This window comes from Pristiophorus japonicus, chromosome 14 (assembly GCF_044704955.1).
Source record: "Pristiophorus japonicus isolate sPriJap1 chromosome 14, sPriJap1.hap1, whole genome shotgun sequence".
NCBI lineage: Eukaryota > Metazoa > Chordata > Chondrichthyes > Pristiophoridae > Pristiophorus > Pristiophorus japonicus.
Window position 1 is genome coordinate 37,381,864 of NC_091990.1, and position 20,891 is coordinate 37,402,754.

Here is a 20,891-nt window from a genome sequence, read left to right on the forward strand (position 1 = left end):
GACACTTCCAATATCCTCAAGTACATTAATCCTAATAATTAATTACAGCAGACTTATATTAATCAGCTGTGGTCTGTTTTCCTGGACTAATTAAATTCTGCCATGCATTGTTCCATAGAAGACCCAAGGCAATCAGCTTTATAGATTTATAGTTTTACTAATCTCTCTCAAACCCTGGGTTTTTTGTTACATCAATACCCTACTAAAATTTGCAACCTGCATTTGATTGGATTGCAGACCTGCCTGTCTGTCTGTAAACTAATTGTAACCTCGATGCCACACATAGCCTTGTGACTGTTCGTTGAGTACACCGAGAACTCACTTCTACCGTGTTCCTAACTTGCGAAGATTAGACTGTTCTCCTCAAGGTTCCAAAATACAAAAGTTCAAATAATCTGGTGAGCAGTTTTCGAATCTTTGATTTAGGTTTGGTGTGGGCTGAGCAATTATTTCATGTAAAAACTTGCTATATATTTGATACATTTATTAAATTAAATAATTTAATTTATTTGTGTGCATGTATCACAGCATAAGCAGTTTAATATAGATGGTTGTATAACTATTTGGAACCTTTGAAACAGAAGATGCTATTTTCTTGCATTTTTTTCTTTATTTGTTGCTGTCTGTCTTTCTTTATAGTTATTTCTCTGACTCGGTTTCATTTCTCTCTACCTCCGTTACTTTTTCTTGGTCCTGTTTTCTTTCCCCCTATCTTGAGTTCATTTTATGTGCATGTACCTATTTCCACGCTGTTTCTCAAATTTCTCATCAAACTCTAATCCACTCTAATTGTAGTTTATCTCCATGCTGTTAACTGGTGTTTCTCACTCTTTTGGGACATTACTTTTCCAAGTACAAACTGCAGACGGAGTGTAAAACAAATCAAGCAGCCCACCGACGCACCGCCCCCCACCCCCGTTCCTGTCCCTCCAAGCACCGTCTGCCCCACCTGTGACAGAGACTGTAGATCCCGCATTGGTCTCATCAGTCACCTTCAAACTCATTTTAGTGTGGAAGCAAGTCACCCTCGACTCCAGTGGACTGCCTAAGAAGAGAAGGTACACAGCTTTTCATTGCATGGGTCATGTTCCAGGGCTGCTTAGGCTTTTAACCATTAGGAAACTTCCTGCATATTCCGTCACTGGCCTGCACTTACTGGAACTATTGCTGCACCACACCACGAGGGGTGACCCCCACATTGACCTCTGTTGTTCTTAGTGTCAGTACTGTGCCATGATTATTGGTGGGCGGACATTTCTACCAACGAAACATCTCATGAACTCCAGCAACCTGATCTTTTCTTCTTGATTGCAAATTGAAGCTGATTTCTCCATTGAGTGCTCATCTGTGACCAGTAAAAAGAAGGGTGTCTGTAATCTGGAGCCCCACTGGTTGGCAGACATTTTTAATAAACTATGGTAGCAGAAAAGATAGCTTCCAATTTTGATGCCATTGACTTTTTTTTAAACCAGAGATATCTGTTAAAGGGCGTGAGAGGAGACTGGATAGTAGGGTAAGTTAACATACTGTGCTTTCAGTTCTGGGTTCTGGTTTAGGATTCCAGCTCAGTCACCCTACTCGCTCAGCAGAAAGCTGGCAAGGGGGCAGTTAAAATTGCCCTGGCTCTTACCTGTCCGAAAGCTGCCATGATCGCAACATCTGCAATTTTAACCTGCTCTCCTGAGCAGGCAACAAGGTCACACGCCCGGAGCCAACAGGATCCTCCTTTACATAAGCCTGTTGTGGCCCGATGACATTAAGACCCAACTGTCATTTTAATTTAGGCCTGAGCGGGGAAGCCACTTGGGGTTAAAATGGGGGCCCAAACTCACTTCTGTTTTCTGGTTACAAGGCTCTGATATGGACTGAGTTTGGGCACACTTCATGCAGGAATCAGTAGTTGCAGACCCATAACGTAGAGCCATCCACAATTCTGCAAATATTGGATTAAATTGGCAATGTTACCAAGGCCATAATGGTGAATGAAGCAGGAAATGTAAAAAAAAGTCACACTGATATACTAGGCACTTTTCTTCTGAGGTTAGTATTGAGGCAAAAGTGTTGGGAAGGATACACAGCAGTTTGCTCGATGTCTCGAGATGTACCCATGCTGTACTCGGCCTGTGACCGGTTGATGATATTCCACTCCACTGCTCCGATATCTGTGGCTTTAAAAAAAATGTATAAAAACAGTGTAGTCCGTGAAAAAGAAATAGAATTTTAGCTAAAAAGCTGAGAGGATCTGTCAGTGGCTCTAAAGGCGCCTGTTTTATCCCATCATTCAAAGCAGTGTCAGAACAACAGTGTCAGCTGTGGTTCAGTGGGTAGAATACTTGCCTCTGAGTCTTGAGCACAAAAAAAATCTAGGCTGACACTCCAGTGTAGTGCTGAGGGAGTGCTGCACTGTCGGAGATGCCGTCTTTTGGATGAGACTTTAAACTGAGGCCCCGTCTGCTCTCTCAAGTAGATGTAAAAGATCTCATAGCACTATTTCAAAGAAGAGCAGGGGAGTTATCCCTGATGTCCTGGCCAATATTTATCCCTCAATCAACAAAATCAAAAAAAACCAGATTATCTGGTCATTATCACTCTTGTTGTTTATGGGAGCTTGCTTGTGCGGAAATTGGCTGCCGCGTTTCCTACATTGCAACAATAACTACATTCCAAAAGTACTTCATTGGCTGTGAAGCGCTTCGAGATGTCTGGTGGTCATGAAAGGCGCTATGTAAATCTAAAGCTTTTTTTTCAAATACTCCACAGTCACAAGAATGGCCGTGATATTTGTATTTAACTCCTCAGTCTTTTTTCTTTATTTTGAGTGAATACAGGGATGGATTTATATTTTGAAAATGTAGGAACATACACCATTGTGCTTTACCGCATCTGCTTTAATCTTTATCTGTTCAGGTAAACACATGTCGATTCACCGAGTCTGACTGCCTTATTCTCAGGCAGACGGTACTAAGGTATGGTAAAGTGGGAGAAATTAGCTGATGGCAGCGATAACATTACTCTACTGGAAAACCCGAACGAAGAAGCCAGCATGATGCAATCTTCTAACTCTCACTCAGAAATGGATTTCTGTGATGATAGTAAGTACATTTAAAAATTATAATAATTGAGAAGGAATTTCTTTCTGTATTTGTATCTTTCTATCCACTTTTCTCCACATACCTCACTTTTTCCCTCCTGTCCTTCATTGATCCTACTGCTCTGTTTTAATTTAATCTTCATGCGCCCAAATAATCTAAAAGCAGAATCTGATCCCATGGATTGTGAATTTTATTCTTCTATTTTAAGAGTGTATTGTCTTATGCGGTAACTACTATTTGGACCTACCTCAGGTTAACCAATAAGGCAGCAGTTCATTCTGCTCTATTTCCCACAGTAATAATATTTTTGAATAGGTTAATAACTTACTATTCTTTGAAACCATTAATGATAGTGGATGATATGTTCATTGTGAGATTCAGAATGCCTGAACTGGCTCTGTGCAGTTTCTGTTACAGCAAGTTCTTCTCGGAAATGATGTGGCTTCCCATATCGCACTGCTCAGTGCGGCATTGCGCGAGGCTGGGAACTCGCTGAATTACCAACAAATATTACACACTCATCAGGCGGTTGGCCATCTGCAAAGATGGTGTTTGTGACCTTTCCCTTTGCTGCCATTCATTTCAAGGAATTGAATGGGATGACATTTTCTGCTCACTGTCTATACAACAACAACTTGCATTTATATAGCACCTTTTAACGTGGTTAAAAATGTCCCAAAGCGCTTCACAGGAGCGTTATCAGACAATATTTGATGCCGAACCACATAAAGGGATAGTAGGACAGGTGACCAAAAGCTTAGTGAAAGAGGCAGGTTCTAAGGAGTGACTTAAAAGAGGATAAAGAGGGAGACAGGCGGAGAGGTTTGGGGAGGGATTTCCAGAGTTTAGGGCTTTAGGCAGCTGACAACACGACCACTAATTGTGGGACGATGAAATTTGTGGATGCACTCCTCCATGATCATCCATCTACTTATGTATTTCTGTGTGCCAGAGTATTCAAGTCCTTGTCACCCTAATTGTCTCAATAGTCAATATTCTGTTGTGAACCTAGTCGTGCAAATTGGGACTATTTCAATGCAAAACGTTACAGTTGAATGGAATAAGAATTCTTTCTTTCCATTGCACAGAAATACTTGCTTTTTTTGTGATTATTTTTGTGCTGAGCTGAGAAAGTTCAATAATGTGCTAATGTTCCTTGGTCACTGTTATGTCTTGGATAAAGAGTCAGACTAGATACTGCAAGCTCAAAGTAAGTGTGACCGTAGTCCTTTATTACAGATCTCAGAGTGCCTCTCCAGCCTGCGAGGCCTCCTTATATATAGGTGCTCCCAAGGGATTGTGGGATCCCTTGTGACTCTAGGGGATAAGCCCTCTGGTGGTTAGACATGGTAATTACAGATTTACATACATAACAGTCATCACTTCCTCAGCAATGTGCTTTGATTTCAGGAAGTAGAAAATACAGCAGCCTCGATCAATGCCAGTAAGCTGATTGCTGCTCACATACGGAGGCAGAGGGAGACAATTGTGACTTAATTGTTTCGGAGAGTTAGTGCTGCTAGAACATTCTTTGGGCAAATGTCGCCTTAATTAATATAAGCCGAAAGTAAAATCCTGTAGATGCTGGAAATCTGAAACAGAAACAGAAAATGCTGGAAACATGGGCCACTTGTGGAGAGAACAGATTAGTCGACATTTTGGTTATGGATCTTCCGTTGGAACAAAAGAGTCTGCTGAAGAAACCCAAATGTTAACTGTCTGTCCTTTCCGCAGATGCTATCTAATAGGCTGAGCATTTACAACATTATGGGGGAGAAATTAGGTCATGACTCTATAGGGGCGGTAACCCAGGCAGAGCGGTATTTTAATGCCTTGAAAAAGTTTGCGCCTCCCGCCCAGAAATTGGTCAGAATCGGTCGAAGAGCTGACAGGGGCGCTAAATCAGCCATTGCACACCAGAGCAGGTGGGGGGGCACTAACGAAAATGCCGGTACTAAATTTAACCGAGTCATTGCGCATGCCCCAAACTCTGATTCAGATCTCGGGAAAAGCTAAGTCTTAAAGGCACGGCATAATAATGCACCCATTAAAGTTTTCAAAATCACTATTTCTCAAGATGAGCTGTTATTTCTGCCTGCCGCTGTTAACTTGGAGGCTCACCACCATTTTGTGTGTAAATGTTGCACTGACTGTGACCTCCGAGGTAAGCGCTTCCTCATCCCTTTAAGTAGCTACCAGTTAACGACTCTGCAAGCCTGGACCCACTGCTTTTCTCAATGTTGTTCTTGGTGGCTGCTAAATGACGCGGCCACACCTAATTTTCCAACCTGGGATTGCACCAGGAATACGCCATGATCGGAGTGGTCGTCAGCAGCCAGGCGCTTACTGGTTTGTGCCCCCGGTGAGCCTCGAATGAATTTTTCGTCGGGGTGATAAATGCTGCACTCCTGGTCAGTAACCTCTTGCGTTCTCATTAATGCCCACTCTGGCTGCTAACTGAGGCATTAAGACAACCAAAATTCCAGCCCTTTCTGTTTTTCCCATCTTTATCACTGCTGGTTGGGGAAGAAGAGGAAGAATATTCTGTCTCATACCTTCTTATACTGCACTACCAAGTTTCAATTACTTTGAGCTAGTCTCTGATGTATCCAGAACTTCCAGTTGCTCTACAAATATTATAACATTTAAACAGAACATTAGACATCACAGTGCCATTGCAGTAAAGAATTTGAATTGTTGATCTGTATTAAATCTAGTTTACTTTCTCTGCTGTGCCATGTTGTGTCTATGAGAAGCCTTTAGGCACAGGCCAGTATAAATAAATTTTCAAGTTTAACTGGGGCAATAAACAAATTCAGCATTTCTAGATAATCGTAATTGCAGTATGGATTGCAAATTAATCCTTAGGGAACACTGAATTCTAATCTATATTTATATTAAAAATCCCTGCAATCTTCTACCATTGGCCCATTGCTTCTGTGGATTTTTCCTCAATGGATTTGATTTGGATGTAAGTTTGCAATTCAGAAAATAAATTAGTTTCAACTAAACACAGAAAGGGGCTGAAATTCCTCAGAATCAGGGTCTGGACTCTTAATATCCATGGAAATGTTATCTTTAACTTTACAAGCATCCCTCGTGCAAGGGGCCACCGGGGACATTCTCTTCCCCTTTCAGGGTGTCATGGCAACCCATCAGACTGGGAAGCATTAACCAGCATTTCCAATCCTTACCATTGGGAGGAGGGGCACGCTCTCCAGAGACACTGCCAACCTGCCAAAGGCCCACTCCTCATAGCCCTGCCCCTTGACCTCGTGCACTTCAGTGGATGCAGCAGGGGAGGTGCCCGGTGCGCATAATCCTGGTGTAAATACTGGCACTGCAGCCCCAGGGAATTTCTAGACCAAAATGTTGAACATACACAGCAGTTCAATTATTATCTGCAAGAGAATGATAGAATAATGTTTCTGGTGGTACCTTTCATCAGAACTGGCACATTCAGGTTGGAGATATTCCCTTATTGCATTGACCAAAAGAGGAGAGAGTGTAGCGAACTACATGCATTTACATATGTTCGTACTTTCACAAAGAGGCAACTGGGTTAATAGCTTGTAATTGATTTTTAAAATGCTGGAAAGACTTTACTCCAATTTGCTTTAGTCTTTAATCATTTCAAATATTCATTTAAGAAAATGTAAATAAATTATATGTCAAAGTTTCCACTGTTTTTCAGAGCCCAATGGTGTAAATGAAAGAGCTTACCTCAATATACCATTGCCATGTTGGACCCTGCGGACAGCCGTGACTGCTCTGTACCTGATAGTCCTCTGTATCCTGGTATCAGTTGTGGCCATGGCAGGTAACAATTTATTTGTTTCATGTACAATGTGCTAGAATAGTAAGCTGATGTTTCTCCTCCTCCGCCTCCCCCCCTCCAGCCCCCCCATCAAAGGCCTCACAGGTGGCTTTATCACAAGTACGCTTCCTCATTCACATGTTTCATCTGCTGATCAAACCAATTAATGTGTGATCAGCCAAATGAGATAACCTTCTGCAGACTGTGCTCACCTGGTTCTGCCAGTTGTCCCCCCTCTAGGAGTGAATGTGGTGCACTGCTCCGTGCAGAGGCAAAGCTGAGACGCATCCAGAGTCGGAATGTCTGTCAAGGTAGAAATGTGAATTCAGGATCTTCTGAGCCAGGTGCTCAGTGTTTTAATGCTAATCGGACCAAACATTGTTGTTATGACAATAATGAAGCACAATACAAACACAACTTAATCCCCATAAATTCCGTGGGTTGTCCCTGGATTCCTGCCATAACCTTGGCAGGAGACCTGTAGAAGCCCCAGAGGAACGGCGGGAAGGTTTACTCCGAAGTTAAGGTGGGAAACTAATGGTAGCCTCACGGAATTTCAGGGCAATTATGTTGGAATAAGGGAAGGACTAGGCAGCTCCTTCATCTTACCATGCCAGTTAAATCCTAATTCAGTGCCTTCACAAGCTAATTTCATCTCCCTTTCTGCCCTGCTATCAAGCTTGTATCTCTCTGCTCCCAATTGAATATGATTTTGGGTCCATTTATGTTCGATAGTCTATTTCAAATATTCCATTGGCAATAAAATTAAAAAGTAGTGTCAAAATGAATTAAATCACAAATAAAAAGATGCAGATCTGGATTTTGCTTTGATTTACCACCATGTTTTCATGTGGTGTTGAACTGCAAAACTGAGTTAAATGGGGTTGTAATGCTTGTAACGCTCGAACTATGTTGGTAAAGACTTGCAGAGTTATCGTGCAGAAGTAGCTCTATTTTTCTTTCACGCCTGCCACTAGATTGTCCTGTGGGGTCAAGTGGGCATGGCTAACTCCCCCACCACCCCTGGTTCCATTTTCCCTAATTTCTTCCCCAAACCCAATCCAAATGATTACTGTTATCATTAGCGGTGGTGTGAGCTACAGAGTGGTATCCCCCAGGTGGATACCTCATTGAGCAGGCCATTTTGTTTGCTATAGCTAGAGGTTGCCTGGACATCAATTTTGTTGTTTCGTGCTCTGGAGAGTCTGTCATGATATAACTGCCCTGTTCAATCAGCTCTGCAGAAGGTATGGTTTTTGGATTGGGCGGAATGGATTTCTCAATTTCCTATGTTGTTAATTTGGAGAACTTGGGTTCTGTGGCTCCACTCCTCCTTTTCAGTCAGACATCTCCACCGCCTTTCTCCTCTCCACCGAATTCCTGAGTTCACAAAATTCCTCACGCCACTTGCAATTTACTCCGTTTGCATTCTCCCAGATCTGCCTCCGAGCTCTGTGCTCAAGCTCATTGGCAGAAGGGTCGAGAACCAGAGGACACAGATTTAAAGTGATTGGCAGAAGAAGCAAAGGTGACATGAGGAAAAACTTTTTTATGCAGCGAGTCGTTAGGATCTGGAATTCACGGCCTGAAAGGATGGTGGAGGCAGATTCAATTGTGGCTTTCAAAAGGGAATTAGATAAGTACCTGAAGGAAAAAAAATTGCAAGGCAACGAGGAAAGGGCGGGGGAGTGTGACTCGCTGAAGTGCTCTTTGCAGAGAGCCCAGCACGGGCTCGACGGACCCAATGGCCTCCTCCTGTGTTGTATGTTCTATGGTTCTATGTTATGAAAAGGAGGATAGATTACATTAGAGCGAGGCATCATAGGTGTCTATTCCCTACCGGCGGGTATCCACTCACTGGGGTTTAAAGGGAAACTCGCAGGCCAATGCCTAAAACAAGCTTTGGGCTCCTTAAATATATTAATTACAGGCCTAGCGCCTGTTGAAGGACCCCTTCACAAAGGTTGCCGATGAGTGGGGCTCTGGCTCTTCAGTGCCCCCTTACGGCCGACAGCTAAAAATAAGTTTTACATTTTTTAATAAAAAATATTCCCGTGGAGCCAGGAGGAGCAGAAATGCTTCTTCCAACTCCACAGTCCTGGCGATCTCCTGCTCCAACTCCATCCAATTGCCTGATTCAACCCCCCATTCAGGAACTTACCCGAGGTCCTCTGACGGGGACCCGAAATTCATTTTCCTCATGGTGTGAGTTGTCTGTGGAGGCGTAACAGACTTCAGTAGCTTGCCCCCCGAAGATGTAAATGAGGCCCGAGGCTTAATTTGGTGACGGCCTTGGGCCTCTCTGTTTGGGCATGCTGTGTCGATTCTGGGCCCAGAAATGGGCCTGGGCTAATTTCTACCCCAAGATGTCTCACTTATATTTCACCGCAGTTCACTGCCTCAGGCTGTGCTCCTCTGGAGGCTATTGAGGAGATAAGAACATAAGAAATAGGAGCAGGAGTAGGCCATACGGCCCCTCGAGCCTGCTCCGCCATTCAATAAGATCATGGCTGATCTGATCATGGACTCAGCTCCACTTCCCCTCCCGCTCCCCATAACCCCTTATCCCCTTATCGTTCAAGAAACTATCTATTTATGTCTTAAATTTATTCAATGTCCCAGCTTCCACAGCTCTCTGAGGCAGCAAATTCCACAGATTTACAACCCTCAGAGAAGAAATTTCTCCTCATCTCTGTTTTAAATGGGTGGCCCCTTATTCTAAGATCGTGCCCTCTCGTTCTAGTCTCCCCCATCAGTGGAAACATCCTCTCTGCATCCACCTTGTCAAGCCCCCTCATATGTTTCGATAAGATCACCTCTCATTCTTCTAAATTCCAATGAGTAGAGGCCCAACCTACTCAATCTTTCCTCATAAGTCAACCCCCTCATTTCCAGAGTCAACCTAGTGAACCTTCTCTGAACTGCCTCCAAAGCAAGTATATCCTTTTGTAAATATGGAAACCAAAACTGCACGCAGTATTCCAGATGTGGCTTTACCAGTACCTTGTATAGCTGTAGCAAGACTGCCCCGCTTTAATACTCCATCCCCTTTGCAATAAAGGCCAAGATTCCATTGGCCTTCCTGATCACTTGCTGTACCTGCATACTATCCTTTTGTGTTTCATGCACAAGTATCCCCAGGTCCCGCTGTACTGCGGCACTTTGCAATCTTTCTCAACTTCAGTATCAACGCCTGTCAGACAGCAGCTTACCATTTCATAAAGAAGCCGTACTATTTTGAGAAAGCACGGGAAGGTGACACAACTTCTAATGAGTCTCGCCCTGCCTTGCTGTCACCCTGCCTTTAAATTTGCGACCTCTCACCGCCTCTTCTGTCCTTCGGCCTATTATTTGCAGAGTTCATGTGGACTCAGGGTTTTTAATGTTCCTCCTCCACTTGCAGTTTTCCTTCTTCTGCTGTAGGGAGATAAACATTACTAGTGCTATGGAGACTTGTTTCACCAATATGAATCATCCCATGATGATGAGAAATGCCGTTGCAATGTCCCTTTAATTGAACAATCCTTGAAGAGTAACGGATCTCCTTGTGACAGGCTGTGTGAATTGACAGATGATTGTGAACTCAGCTAGTGCTTGAGTGTGGCGTTTCTCTGAGACCCAGGTAATGAGGGAGTATGAGAGGTAAGGAAGTGCGTGAAGCCTCTATCAGTGATTCAGGATGTGGATTCTAACAGTGCCCTGACTTACCATGGCCATCCTTGTGTGGTCATTCAACCTCTTCCTGCACTGTGTGACAATTCTTGGGGTGGTGGAAGTTGCACTGACTGCTTCTTCAACCTCCCTCGCAACATCCTCTTATCTGGTTTCTTGCCTTCAGTGCCCATCTCGTCTTGCCCTGACATCAGCCAGTAACACCTCCACAGGTGCATATGAGAATCTGGAAGCCCCTCGTACTGCTGACCCCCCAACCTCTGAGACTGCTGCTCCTTCAGATATTCTTGTGGTTGTGCTTCCTGTTCCTCCAAAAGTGAGGCTCCCCCCCCCCCCCGCTCCACCTTTTGAAGGCTGCAACAGCACTCGATTTCCCTTCCTCCAGCCGCAGCAAGCCAACGAGGGGTGGGATTACTGCTCCTAACCTGCCCGTATGGCTAACAAGGGCTCTGGGAGGTTAACAGCGGAGTCAGTGAAAGGATGGAAGACCCGCCCTGCTGCTAACACCACCAATGGAATTAGAATTCAGCCCACTGAGTCACTCCCGGTCATAGAAACATAGAAAATAGGTGCAGGAGTAGGCCATTCGGCCCTTCTAGCCTGCACCGCCATTCAATGAGTTCATGGCTGAACAAACCTTCATTCAAATGGTTTCAAAAAATTTGCTGGAGTTTAAAAAATATATAGGCCCTGAAATTCCGGCCTTGCCTGGTCTGTACAGAATATGTATGGACACGGCGAGGCCTCGCAAAAGCCGGTTTTTGGTGTGCAATGCACATGCACCAAAAACCGGCTTTTCCAATCTGTCAAGATTTCTCTTGATGGGTCTCCCGCATCCCTGGGAGAAGGACATCCGTGTGGGTGAGATTGGGCTATTTTCCCAACTCATGGCCAGCGAATGTCCTTTAAACTTTACATCTGGTGAAAGCAGGTGCAGCGTCAGAGTTTTAAAACATATAAAAATAAAATTTAAATACACATTTTTATAGTTAAAAACCCTGTTCACTAAGGTAAGTTTATTTTAAACCCGATTAAAACACATTAAAAAAAATCCGCAAAATATATATTTTTTCAAAAACATTAACTTTAATTGCAATTAATTTTAAATATGTGCAGTGTTTTTTTTATTATGTTGTGTTTGGGTGTTTTAGGGGGTTATTCTCATTGATAGTAATGGGAACTCATAAAATCGGAGTTCCCATTACTTTCAATGAGAATACTGCACAGTGATTGGTGGTCCAGGCCCATGTGACTCCAGCTTCTCCGCCCGTATCTAGAAGACGGGTGGGGTGGGGGTGGGGGGGCGCTGTGTAGCACGTGGAAAGGAGGCCTCCGACCCAAATCCAAGGCGCCACCGGGACCACCAGGTACATTCGTAGCGAAGATTTGGGTTGGAGGCGTTCGTCCAAAGGAAGCCTCCGACGGGAATTTCAGGGCCATATTTCTCAAGTCTTGAAACATTGATGCAATTACATTGGTACAGTAAGTATATTATAAAAATGATATAGAGGCACTGGAGAAGGTGCAAAAAAGATTTACAATGATGATACCAGAAATGCAAGGTTATACCTATTAGGAAAGGATGGGTCTCTTTTCTGTTGAAAAGAGAAGGCTGAGGGGTGACCTAATAGAGGTCTTTAGAATTATGAAACGTTTTGATAGAGTAGATAGAGAAAGAATGTTTCTACATGTGGGGAAAACAACAACAACTTGTATTTATGTAGCGCCTTTAACGCAGTGAAACGTCCCAAGGCGCTTCACAGAAGTATTACGAGATAAAAAGTTTGACAACGAGCTGCATAAGGAGAAATTAGCGCAGGTGACCAAAAGCTTAGTGAAAGAGGTATGTTTTAAGGAGCATCTTGAAGGAGGAAACAGAGGTAGAGAGGCAAATAGGTTTAGACAGGTCCAGAGCTTGGGGCCTAGGCAACAGAAGGCACGTCCACCAATGGTTGAGCGATTATAATCAGGGATGCCCAAGAGGGCAGAATTAGAGGAGCGCTGCCATCTTGCGGGGGTGGGGGGAGGGAGGTTGGAGGGGGGAGGGTTTTTTTGGGGGGGGAGGGGGGTTGTGGGGGGGAGGGGGTTGTGGGCAGTTATGGGGGAAGGGATGGGGGTGTTGTGGGGGGGGAAGGGAGGGGGGTTGTGGGGGGAAGGGATGCGGGGGAGGGAGGAGGGTTGTGGGGGGGAGGGATGGGAGGAGGGAGGGGGATGTGGGGGAGGAGGGAGGGGGGTGTGGGGGAGGAGGGAGGGGGTTGTGGGGGAGGAGTGAGGGGGGTTGTGGGGGGGAGGGGAGGGGGCTTGTGGGGGGGCTGTGGGGGGGAAGGGAGGGGGTTGTGGGGGGAGGGGGCTTGTGGGGGGGAAGGGAGGTTGTGGGGCTGGAGGAGATTACAGAGATAGGGAGGGGCGAGGCCATGGAGGAATTTGAAAATAAGGATAAGAAGAAAGAAGAAACTTCTTTACCCAGAGAGTGGTGAGAATGTGGAACTCGCTACCACAGGGAGTGTTTGAAGCGAATAGTATAGATACATTTAAGGGGAGGCTGGATAAGTGTATGAGGGAGAATGGAATAGTGGGTTATGTTGATAGAGTTAGATGAGGAAAGGCTCGAGTGGAGCACCAGCATGGACTGGTTGGGCCGAATGGCCTGTATGTGTGCTGTGTATCCTATGTAATCCTATGTAGCTCTGATCATCAGTCTATACGAGGAGAGTTTTCTTTGTTGGGGGGGGGCGGGGTGGGGGGAGTGGGAGTGGGATAATTTCCATGGGGTTCTCCTGGTCTCACACCAGAACTTCAGCGGACGATCAACAAAAAGCTTGGAGAAATAATGCCTGTTTTTAGTTATTTATGCTGTTTCTCTGTAGATTTTGTCAAATCTTCTGCTGATAACCCTTGTGAAAATTTTAGGCATTTGCCTCATTATATTGTGCAGCTAATCCAGCATAAAGGATGTGCATGTACTTGGGGTGTTAGTCAACTGTTAATATGAACATACTGTTGTTATATCTTGTAAATCTCCTGATCGATCTGGACGAATTCCAGATCACTGTGGTGGTTATGTGGGCTCCTGACATTCTCTTAAAAGCAAACCTCCTGACTGCACTGATCACGCCCTATGTGGAGCAATACAGTTGGGAGGTTTGCTCGCACATTTGGAAGCCGGGACAAGTGATCTAGGATTGGCCCAGATGCCTTGTAAGGTCTGTACTATACACTTACTTTGCTGAATTACCATATAGTTGGATTAAAATGAAATTATGTCACTGCTGTGGTCTGAATATTTTTTGTTCCAAGTTATATCTTCCCCTTCTGTAGGCTCCATGGGTTACGTACTGACCGACCTCTGTTAATGCCACTCAGAGCTGGCAGCTAAAGGGTATATGAGAGGGGCTCTGTGAAGGAAATGCAAATACATATGAAGAAATGAGAAGGGCATTGGGGCAATTTCAGGATTTAGGGAGGAGGACATGCCATATAGCAAAACATGAGGGCCATACATTCCCCTAATCCCTCCTGGCAGGTTGTGCCTATGCGCTGTGACAATTTGCCCTCTGATTTTGCTTCAACACCTTATTGGAAGTGCCTGGATTCTGCTTGGGCTGTCTCCGTAGTGACATAGCTGAGATTGGGAACCCACAATCCCACATCCTAGTACTCTTTGGTGCTGTGGATTGTCTTATTTTTCATAAATGTGCACCTTAGAGAGATTGCTGTAATATCATTCATTCCTGGCTCACCTTTGGGTCATCAGAATCCCGATCACTTAATGTTCAATCAACATTCTGGTCATTATCACATTGCTGTTTATGGGAGTTTGCTGTGCGCAAGTTGGCTGCTGTGTTTCCCACATTACAACAGTGACTACACTCCAAAAGTACTTCATTGGCTGTAAGTGCTTTGAGACATCCAGTGGTCATGGAAGGCCCTATATAAATGCAAGTCTTTCTTTTCTTTCTTAATCTTTCTCAGGAAATCACAACCCATTACATTTTTTTAAGTAACCCACCTTCTCCTTGCCCTCTATGCAATGCCTCTAACAAACAATTTTCTTTTCCATTTACATCTTTAGTTCAGAAATCATCAGGAAAGGAGAATTCTGGGATTTGCTCTGATACAGAAAGCAAAATGGTTCAAATGAGATTGGAAAGCGGCCAAAATGGCAAGAATGTGAGTGAATTAGAAAAAGAGACTGCAGGCCTTAAAGAGACAGTGCAGCGCCAGGAAGATGCACTGAATGAACTTATCCGACGTAATGTGAAAATGGAAAGCATACTTTCGGAGATTACTCTTCAAGCCCAGTTGATGAACGGTTCACTAAACTTTTTAGATAAAAGTCTTCAGCAGATACAAAAGGAGAGTGAGGAGGAAACTTACAACCTGGTTTTGATGTTCAATTCCACTGAACTGGATGGGAAAGCTTTGCGGGAATTGCAGAGTGAAGTGCAGTATCTAAATGATCGTGTTCAAGGTGCAATCTCAGCAATACGCTCCGTGAATATCACCTGCACAGAAAGCATTGTCATCCAACAGCGGAAGTTAGAAGAGTTTGTTCTGCAGATGAGAAATGTGTCTGATGATACCCAGACCGTGAGGGCGGCTCAGAATAGTTTGGAGAAGGGGTTGAAGGCAGAGTTGACCATTTTAAACAATGTCACTGAAGACCTGAGACTGAAGGACTGGGAACACTCGCTGGTTTTGCAGAACATTACTCTAATACGAGGTAATTACACATCATCAGTTTATATTTGTCTAAACTCCTTGTAGAAGCTAGTCACACCTAGTAAAGTAACTAAATCAATTTGTAAACCATCATCATAGGCGGTCCCTCGAACGAGGATGACTTGCTTCCACGAGACTTAACAGATGTCTTAATGAAGGACCCGATGTTCCAGTCCTGAATTCCAGTTGAGGGGGTGGAAGATGCCCATGCGTGGATTTTTTTAACGTGTGTAACACTCTGTGGGTGGAAGCTGTGAGTGTGACTACGCTATTGTTCTGTAAGGGAAGGACTAGCCCAATAAGGGCGGTCTCAAACAATGGAAGATTGAGGGGTGGGGAATGTGCCTTACTCCTGATGCGACAAGTTTTATGCGGCATTATATACATGATGAGCTGATTAAGAGGTGCAGATACACAGATCTTTAAAAGCAAGATTGGAAGTGAAAGCAGCTATAAAAGGGCACGTGAAATTCAGGGGGTTATTTATTGAGGCGTTGAATTCAAAAGCAAAAGTCGACAAAGAATCTTTACAAAATAAAAACAGAAAATGCTGGAAATACTCAGCAGGTTAGGCAGCATCTGCGGAGAGAGAAGCAGAGTTAACGTTTCAGGCCGATGACCTTGGACACTGGTTCTCTCTCCACAGATGCTCCCTGACTTCTGAGTATTTCCAGCATTTTCTGTTTTTATTTCAGTTTTCCAGCATCCGCAGTATTTTGATTTTGTATAAGTATCTTAACGACATTGGTAAGGCTGCAGTTATGTACAGTTTTGAACCCTCCGTTATAGATAGGACATTAGTGGTGAGATGCCAACATTGAAAATGTAAAAATACTGAGATTTATACCCATATAAAAAGGGTTTCCATAGGTGACAGTCCACAGGAGGCAGAACCGTTTTGGTCACATTGAGTCTCGAGGGGAAGCCTGTCAGTATTGGGCTGTGGGGCAACGGCCCCCAAATTTTAATATTTATTCAGAGGATGCAGAAATGTATGGACTTAAAGAAGCCTGGTTCAATGGCGAGGGAAACCTTCAGTAGAAACAGCAGGGGTTAGCAAACAGACTTGTTTAAAGAACAGCAAACAGATGGCGAGGAGCAGCAATGATATAAGGTCGTGAAAATTCATGGAGAAAAACTATGGGGAAAACCAAGTTAGAGGGGCTGAAATTCAGGGTCTCAGAAAGACCCATTACTGCCCGTTTGCGGCGGTTATGCGTTGGAATCCTGTGGCCACTGTTTTGCGGTCAACTGGCCGACCCGACCCAAATTCAGGCCGGGGATTTTTCGGCCTGGACCTGATTCCGCCCCGATGCTGATGATCACTGCAAGCGCTTCCTCAGAATACACACTGTCGCTTTCCCTCATCTGAAAAATGCATCGACCGAAATTCACGCCGAGATCAATTAGACAACATTTTCTGTTGCAGGGAAAACTTCCTTGCCGATTGGCAGCTGCTTGTAAATTCCTTGTTTCTCCCCAGGGAGGGTCAGACGAAATCAGCAAGAAATTACTAGGTTTTCCTCTCTTTTGTTAATACAGTTTTTGTGTGTGGCGCAATGATTTGCATAAATGGCAAATGTGTGACAGGTGTGGCTCACAAACCTTTATATACTAGCACAGGGGTGTCCAAACTTTTGGAGTGGGGTGGGCCCAGATGCAAGTCCTACAATTAGAATGAGGGTTGTGCATAATTAAACACAGTTAGGGCCAGGTAGAGTTATGTGCAGACACTGGGCGATAGCGAATTACCAGCCCGTTTACACTCCGCCCAATATCTGTATCCATAGAAGTTATGGAAACAAATATCCAGGTGGAGTGTAAAACGGGAATGTCTATTTGCTCTCGGGCATTTTGGATTACCACCCAAGAGGAATTTCATTCCCCCTCCTCCCACTCTGTCCGTTGTAATCACTTTCTTTTTTGCAGAATGCCAATACACTACAACTCACACCATCCCTCCTCTCCCGACCACATTAACTATCTTACGATTGGCTGGCTGGTGCTTCCTTTCTCCCGGTCTGGGCTACTCCACTGGATCCTCATGTTTCCACAATCTTCTGCGCTGACTGCTCTCTGACAGCTTCTTCTCCTCTTTGCTGCAGTGAACTTCCCAGGCCTCGAGGATTGTTAAAGGCAGTCCCCAAGAGGTGGAAAATGGAAGCTCACTCATTTGTCTCAAAGCCCCAATGAGGGAGCAAACGTTTCTAATACTTTGTGGACAAATATACAAACTAAGATGACACAGATCGACTCATTCACACGCACATGCAAAGCTCAGTTTGAAGATTCCTGCACCAAACTGCAGTGAGACAAATCTAGAAGTAAAAAGCTGGTATCAGTAAAAGTGACCATGAAGCTGTCGGATTGTCGTAAAAACCCAATTGGTTCATTAATGTCCGTTAGAGAAGGAAACCAGCTGTCCTTACCCGGTCTGGTCTTTAGGTTAGATGTCAGGAGGTGGTTCTTTTCCCACAGAATAGTAGACCTCTGGAACAAGCTGATGTTTCATGTGGTGGATGCAAACTCTCTGAACTCTTTCAAGCAAAAGCTGGATTTGTTTCTGGCCGCGGCGGAGATTACCTCCTACAGCAGGTAGGTACTGCAGGGAATTTAATGGCCAGAGTGACTTCCTAGACTAGTTTCGATCGCCTAGATGGGTCGGAGAGGAATTTCCCAATTTCCCCCCCCCCCCAAATTGGCCTGGGTTTTTAAATCTGTTTTTTTTGCCTCTCCCAGGAGATCACATGGTTTTGGGTGGGGTGGCGTGATACACAAGGTATCGCAATTGTGTGGGACAGGCTCGATGGACCAGAGGGTCTTTACCTATCCGTCATTATTCGTATGTTTGTATATGTGACTCCAGTCCCACAGCAATGTGCCTATGTCTCTCTGAAGCAGCCGAGCAAGGCACTCGGTTACATTGTCAGGGCAACTAGGGATGGGCATTAAATGCCGGCCTTGCCACTAACGCCTACAACCTGAGAATGAATATGGGGGTAAAAATGGCAGGCGATGATCAAATGATCTGCATAAGTGGAATGAAATAGAGGAGTTTATGGCCATGTCATCCAGCCATAGCAACCTGAGGTCAATTTCATTTTAGGCTATGTCCCCGAAACGTCATAACCTGTCTTTGTCTTCCAGTAGTTGACTTGCATTCAAATATTTCCTTTTTTTAAATTCCATTTAATTCATGTTATGTTTTTAAAGGTCCCAGAGGGCCCAAAGGAGAAAAGGGTGATGCAGGAGAGCGGGGTCAAGTTGGACTGCCAGGATTAAGAGGTATTTTGTGAAGAATATGGGAAATAATTTAACAACAGCATTCTATTTTATGATTTAAAATATTTAAAAAAAAATTATTGTGATTGAAGTACTGCAACCAAGATTATAAAGTATTGTGTGTCAGCTGTGGCTCAGTGGGCAGCACTCTTGCCTCTGAGTCAGAAGGTTGTGGGTACAAGTCCCACTCCAGAGACTTGAGCACAAAAATCTAAAATGACACTCCAGTGCAACACTGAGAGAGTGTTGCACTGTTGAAGATGCCGTCCTTCAGATGAGATGTTAAACCGAGGCCCTGTCTGCCCTCTCAGGTGGATGTTAAAGATCCCATGGTGCTATTCAGAGTTATCCCTGGTGTCCTGGCCAATATTTATCCTTCAATCAACATCACGAAAACAGATTATCTGGCATTGACACATTGCTGTTTGTGAGAGCTTGCTGTGTGCAAGTTGGCTGCCACGTTTCCTACATTACAACAGTGACTACACTCCAAAAGTACTTGATTGGGTATAAAGCGCTTTGGGACGTCGGTGGTCATGAAAGGCGCTATAGAAATGCAAGTCTTTCTTTATAAGTTATAAAGCTTGGGTTGAAGCTAGGATGTTACAATTGGTGTCAGTGCTCATGGCTGGGAAGAAGGAAACAATCAACTGGGGTTCTTAGTCCTGATTCCTATTTAGCGATCTTGGAAAACTGTTCTGGGTTCTGGTACACCAAGAAAGACATTCAACAGAGGCATGAGTATTAGTTTGGTCACGCAGAAGGATGCCACAAAAAGAATCAATCTTTTTGTCAGGGTCGTAATTGTTATGGATGTATGTAGACTTTACCCAAATGTAAGACTTACCACTAGGGGACACACCTGTGGGAGATCTAAGGGTCACCTGTGCACCCTGGGGCAAGCAGGTATAAAAGGTGACTCACCATGCTGCTTCCTCACTCTGGAATCTGAATAAAGAGACCAAGGTCACAACAGTTTGAGCTTGCGATATAGTCCTGTGAATTTATACTGAACATAACAGTAATGGCATAAATGCTAACTCAGATTATAAAAAGGTATATATTTCATGGGTTGTTTGCAAGTCCTAGGAAACTGTACTTGGTTACTGTGGAGGCAGTCATACCATTAAAATGTGAGGTGAATCGAGACCAATAGTATTTCAGCAAGCATTTCCTACATTTTTACCTGTTACAGGTATTCTGATGTCACTGAGGTTCAAAGTTACAGTGACATTTGGTCAATTCTGTTTTTTAATATTTTTTTTTAGGCACAACACAATGGCCTGTATCTCATGGTGTAAACTGTTACAAACAGATGGAAACTGTAAAATTATGAAGAAAAACGAGGGACCTAGGAGAGAGCAGGTCTACAGATCCCTGAAGGTAGCAGGACAGGTCGATAAGGTGGTTAAGAAGGCAGTTGGGATACTTTCCTTTATTAGCTGAGATGCAGCATATAAGAGTGGTTGGGAGGGGGGGGGGGGGGGCTGCTGTGCTAGAATTGTATATAACACTAGTTGGCCACTGCTAGAGTACTACGTACAGTTCTGGTCACCACATTACAGGAAAGATGTGATTGCACCAGAGAGGATACAAAGGAGATTTACGAGGATGTTGCCAGGACTGGTGAATTTTAGCTATGGAACAGAGCAGGCTAAGGGGAGATTTAATTGAGGTGTATAAATTATGAGGGGCCTAGATAGAGTGGATATGAAGCAGCTATTTCCCTTAGCAGAGAGGTCAATAATCAGGGGGCATTGATTTAAAGTAATTGGTAGAAGGATTAGAGGGGAGTGTAGAGGTTGGTGGGGATCTGGAACTCACTGCCTGAAGGGTGTTAGAGGCAGAAACACTCATTGCATTTAAAAAGTACTTGGATATTCACTTAATGTGCTGTGGGCTACGTACCAAGAGCTGGAATGTGGCATTAGGCTGGATAGCTCTTTTTCGGCCGGGATAGATACAATGGGCTGAATGGCCTCCTTCTATGATTCTATGAAGTCTGTTTTCAATAACTTTACTTAATATTGAATTATCACCAACTGGTGATTGTTAGTTTGACTGGTGGTAGATAAAGTTTGGAGTTTTTAAACACCATTTCTGTTCAAATGGTTGTACCAAACTGCTATCCTATCTTCAAGAGAAAACATAGGATTGCCCATCAAGCTTGTTTAAGTTAATTGCCAAAGTTACATTGCTATTTTACCTGTAGACTCAGAACCCTTAGATTGAAATGCAATATTATAGGGAATAATTGCCGCAGATGGTTAAAGACTCCTTTTTAAAATACATGAATACAACCAACA

General features: G+C 44.0%; 1 protein-coding gene across 2 annotated transcripts in view; it reads left to right on the forward strand.

Moving 5' to 3' along the window:
• Positions 1–317: 317 nt before the first annotated feature.
• Positions 318–20,891, forward strand: part of LOC139279362 (macrophage scavenger receptor types I and II-like) — a 45,532-nt gene continuing 24,958 nt past the window's right edge. The window contains exons 1-5 of one of the 2 annotated variants that reach the window (XM_070898482.1): positions 318–398; positions 2,908–3,092; positions 6,787–6,912; positions 14,654–15,304; positions 18,517–18,588. In XM_070898482.1, the coding sequence (XP_070754583.1) occupies positions 2,969–3,092; positions 6,787–6,912; positions 14,654–15,304; positions 18,517–18,588 (973 nt within the window). In that variant the 5' untranslated portion in view covers positions 318–398; positions 2,908–2,968. Of the gene's footprint in view, positions 399–1,014; positions 1,059–2,907; positions 3,093–6,786; positions 6,913–14,653; positions 15,305–18,516; positions 18,589–20,891 lie in introns of those variants that run through there. The other variant, XM_070898483.1, reaches the window with a different exon arrangement.